The sequence below is a fragment of the Terrapene carolina genome, unplaced genomic scaffold (assembly GCF_002925995.2).
Source record: "Terrapene carolina triunguis isolate 2854851 unplaced genomic scaffold, T_m_triunguis-2.0 Scaffold641, whole genome shotgun sequence".
NCBI classification, from domain to species: Eukaryota; Metazoa; Chordata; order Testudines; family Emydidae; genus Terrapene; species Terrapene triunguis.
In genome coordinates, this window is record NW_020664992.1 from 779,058 (window position 1) to 783,471 (window position 4,414).

The 4,414-nt window shown below is 64.7% G+C and overlaps 1 protein-coding gene across 1 annotated transcript; it reads right to left on the minus strand.

Moving 5' to 3' along the window:
• Positions 1–1,224: 1,224 nt before the first annotated feature.
• Positions 1,225–4,162, minus strand: DNAJC22 (DnaJ heat shock protein family (Hsp40) member C22). Its single transcript, XM_024210236.3, has 3 exons — positions 3,761–4,162; positions 2,309–3,264; positions 1,225–1,656 (listed from the first exon to the last, which is right to left on the minus strand). Exons 2-3 carry the CDS (start codon positions 3,146–3,148, stop codon positions 1,477–1,479), a joined length of 1,020 nt encoding a protein of 339 aa, XP_024066004.2. The 5' UTR covers positions 3,149–3,264; positions 3,761–4,162; the 3' UTR covers positions 1,225–1,476.
• Between the last annotated feature and the right edge of the window lie 252 nt (positions 4,163–4,414).

Consider the following 4,414-nt stretch of genomic DNA (forward strand, 5'->3'; position numbering starts at 1 on the left):
GCCTCAGCCAAGTTTAGGGCTTTATTTCCGTTATTTCGGGTTCTCCTCTTTCCACCTGCAGCCTGATGCCGACACCTACTGGGCACCCAGGGCATCACAACGACGTCAAATATCAATGCACCGTTCCCACATCCAACCCAAAGTGCTTCATTGGTGCTGTTTATTCGTAGGACAAGCGGCCGGCAGGCCCAGAGCAGAGCTCGGTGCTGTCCAAACACAGGGTAAAAGACCGTCCTCGCCCTTCTTATCGGCTGCAGAGCTTGTGGCAGCAAAGTGCAGAGCCCCCACGCCACCGCCAAGTTTGGTCCGAGGGCAGTCCGCAGCGACGTGATGTTGTCGGTCTTTGACCCAAGCCGTGCGTGGCAGCCGCTCGTTGGCCCCGGCTGCACATGGACTCTGGCCCGTTGGAACAGTTCAGAAGGGCCCAGGAGCGGCTGGTAAATCAAAAGCAGGTGTATGTTTGCCCGGTCAGCTATAAAACATTGCTGATGCAACTCCAGCCCCTACATGCGAGCCATGGGGCTGGCCCTGAGAATGCTGCAGCTCAGCAGGGAGGGGTGTCGGCAGCGACATGCAGCATTACCGGTCCCTGCCCTGAAGAGCGGGCAGTCTAAACAGACAGGACAGACACAGAGTGGGAAGGGAAACAGGGATCAAGTGACTTGCCCAAGAAGGTCAGTGGCAGAGCCAGGACTAGAACCATGTTCCTGGCTCCCATGCCACTGCTCCAGCCACTAGACTAAGCGACAGCCCTCAAAAATTACAACAGAAGAACCCTGCTTTATGACACGCCCTGGGCCCGATCCACACTCCACTGTTCTCAATGGGAGCGACGGGGTCCGGAGCACTTTTGGCCATTTCATTGAGGCTCTTCTGATCATTTGTCCCCCGTCCCTGGTTTCTGAGGAGCCCCGGCCCATCTCGGCCACCTTCCATCCCTGGATCTCAAAGCACTTTGAAACCAGTCACCTCAAACCCCACCTGGGGACCAGGCACTGGCCCCTTTTACACGGACAGGAGACATGGCTGGCACCACGTCACGCGATGACTCAGCAGCAGAGCTAAGAACAGCCCCCAGGAGGGCTGATGGCCAGTCCCCTTCGCGTAGGCCACGAGTTGCCATCCAGCGAGCCACCTGCCCCCTCAGGAAGCGGGAGGGGGAAAGCGTCTCTCTTGCTGCCCAGTGCAATGTGCCAGCCTGGTGCCCTGTCTGTCTCGGCCGCAACGTCAGGATTGAGAGGAACAGCTGAGGTTACTGCCGCTCAGCCGGGCCGTTTTCCTTCGCACCTGGGTCGCTGTTTTGCATTTCACTCTGCTTGTGAGAGCAAACCTAGTCTGGTCAGTTTCACTTCCTGGTTCTCATGCCGTCCCCAAGAAGTGCTGGGGGGCTGGGTGGAGAAAGCAGGCACATTCTCCAACTGCAAAGCCGTGGGAGGGGCGCAGCAGCTTGGCCTCCCCCACAAAGGCTGCTGCCCGTCACGCGGGCTTGGCTTTCCTCGGCTGCATGAGGCTCTCGTAGGCGGCCTGCACCTCGATGAACCGTCTCTCGGCCTCCTCCGCCCGGTGGCGGTTGTGATCCGGGTGCCAAAGTTTCACCAGCTCCCGGTAACTCTTGTGAATCTCCTCCACGGGGGCACCATCCCGGAGGCCCAAGACCTGAGGGGTTGCAAAGAGAAATGACCCCACAGGACTGGCAGCGGGGGAGGGATGCAGTGGGGCCTTCCCCCTAGGGGATTGGGAGGGGAGCTGGATCCAGACTGGAGACCCAGGAACTGCATCCTGCCTGGAGATTGGGCCTTGGCAAAGGATGGGCAGTGCAGGCACAGAGCTGGACAGTGCAGGAGTTCCCCTGCAGGAGGCGATCACGCGAGCCCGCTGGGAGCAGCGCAGCCCCTAGGGGGCGCTAGTGCTCAATGTGGCCCCGAAGCTTTGGGAAGCCACGTGCTTCCGTTCACATGCGTTTGCTCCCCCTGGAACGTGGGCGTTGAACAACTCCCACCCCCACCAGCTCCATGCAAACGAGACTGGAAGCCGCTGCCCCCTCAGGTCCCGCTGGTTTCCCTCCCAAACAGAGCTGGGGATGGATCCCAAGAGCCCTGGCCCCCGCTTTCCCTGCTGCTCTAACCATTAACCCCCAGCCCAGAGCGAGGAATAGAACCCAGGAGTCCTGGCTCTAATCACTAGCCCCCACCCCCCTCTCTTACACTTCTCCTTTGTCCATGTTAACGCTAGTCCGCACCCTCGTGCTGTGACCTGACGGCCCCGCGGACACCCTCCCTGCTCCCCCCAGGAGCCAGCAGCTCCCCACCTTGTACGCCAGCTGCTGCCGCTCACTCTGGAAGCTCTGCACAAACTCATAGACCTTCTCCCACTCCTGGAAGGAGCCGGCCGCGAAGCCTGCACCCTCCGTCAGCAGCCTCCAGGCGCGGTAGGGCAGGAGGAGGAGCTGCTCCAGGAAGCTGCCCAGGGTCGGGAAGAAACTGAGCCAACCCAAGACAGCGCCAATGGCGTCGGCCACATAGCGGGCGGTGGCGGCTGTGTTGCAGAAGGCGCAGTAGGCCAGCGGGGTGGTGAAGGCCAGGTAGGCCAGGCCCAGGTGGTACAGCCGGGCGCGCAGCGTCGCGCGGGTGCCCCGGCAGGGTTTGTAGCGCCGGCACTGCTGGGCGGTCACGCTGGCCGTCAGGCTGACGGGCAGGATGGCCAGGGCGCGGCCGTAGAAGACGGGGGAGGTGAGGAAGGCCGCCACCAGGGTGCTCCTGAGATCCGAGGTCTGGTCGCCCACGCTGGACACCACATGCACCCCCAGGCCCACGGCCAGCGGCAGGGCCAGCAGGTAGAAGCCAGCCAGGGAGGAGAGGCCGATCAGCGCCACCAGCCCGAAGTAGATCCCCACCAGGACCTGGCCGAAGAAGCGCACGGGGCTGAGGGCCGGGGGCTCCGGGCTGCGGGGCCGCGGCTCCTGGGTGTCATTGGCTCGTGCCACCCAGCCGGGGAGCTGCCAGAACTCCCAGAGCCAGCCCACCCCGAAGCCCCCCAGGGTGAGCATCCACAGCAGGGCGTGGCTATCCCGGCCCAGGTAGACATGGTGCAGCCCGACGGGGCCCCCCAGCGCCCACAGGGCGTAGGTCACCAGGAGCCGCTTAGCCATCGTGTGTGTTGGGGGGTGGCTCACATGGGCTCCAGTGCCGGGCTGGGGGGGTGCGACATCATCCCGCTGCGATGCCCCCCGCTGGCTGCTGGCAGTACTGCAGGTGTCCTGTCACCCTAAAGGAGGGGGGTGGAACAAATCATTGCAGAGCACGGGGGGTGGGGGCAAAAATCCCTCCTCCTATGTCACACCGCTGCCCCCTATGCCTGTGCCGGGAGGGGAGACAGGCAGAACGGCCCCGTGGCTCTGTGCCCTTGACTCCCTCCCTAGCCGGACCCCTGGCCCGGGCTGCCCCCTCCCCCCTGCACAGTAACTAGAGATGCCCCCTGCCCCCCATCCAGGTGTGCTCAGTGCCCCGGCGTTCGCAGGCACCAGACCAGGTCCCTCTCCACGCCACGGGCCCCCTGGGAGCCCTCGTCCCACGCGGGATTGGAGCCGGCAGGGGCGTGGAGACACCTAGACGTCCCCCACTGCTCTGGAGCCAGCGTGAGCTGGGACGGGGGCACCCGGAGCCTGCTAAGGCCAGGACAACAGGGACAGTGAGCAGACTGCACCCCCGCCCAACAACCCCCGGCCCAATCCCAGAGCCGCCCTGCGGCTTGGCTCACGTACCTCGCTGCACGACCACCCAGGCATGGGCCCCCAGCTGCAGGCTGCAGAGCAGGGAGGGGGCTGGGCCACCAGGACTTTGGTCCCCTGCTCCCCACGCTCCCCAGGTTAGACTTTGCCCATGTGCCATGAGTCCGGGCGCTGACTCAGTGGGGCTCGGCGAGAGCTGGATTCTGGCTGCACCCACTGGTCAAAGGGCACCGGCCTTCCCAGCAGCCTCTGCTGCCCTGGGGGCCTGGGGGGGAGTGGAGAGGGCGTCAGTGAGGCCCCTGGAAATGTCTGGTGGAAAGACAGAGACTCCTGACCCTCACTCCTCCGCTAGGCGCTGCAGCCCTGCCCCAGGGCCTGAGCTGTGGGGCCAGCATGTCCCTCCCGCCCCCGCTCGGGGCCCGGGATCGCTGCCGACCCCGGCTCCGACCTGGCTCTAAGCCCGTGAGGGTCGTTTCCTCCCATCACCTGGATTTTCCACACCTGAGCCCTGCCCTGGTCTCGTGGGGCCGTGTGCTCGGGCGCCCCTGCACCTGCCGTGCGGGCCAGGCGAGGCAGGAGTCGTGCCCCGACCTCTAACCACTGGGCTCCCCCACGCTGTCCCCCGGCTCCGGGAGCCATCCGCCCCGCGGGGCCGTGGGAATGCCCAGCCTCTGCTGCAGCTGGGAA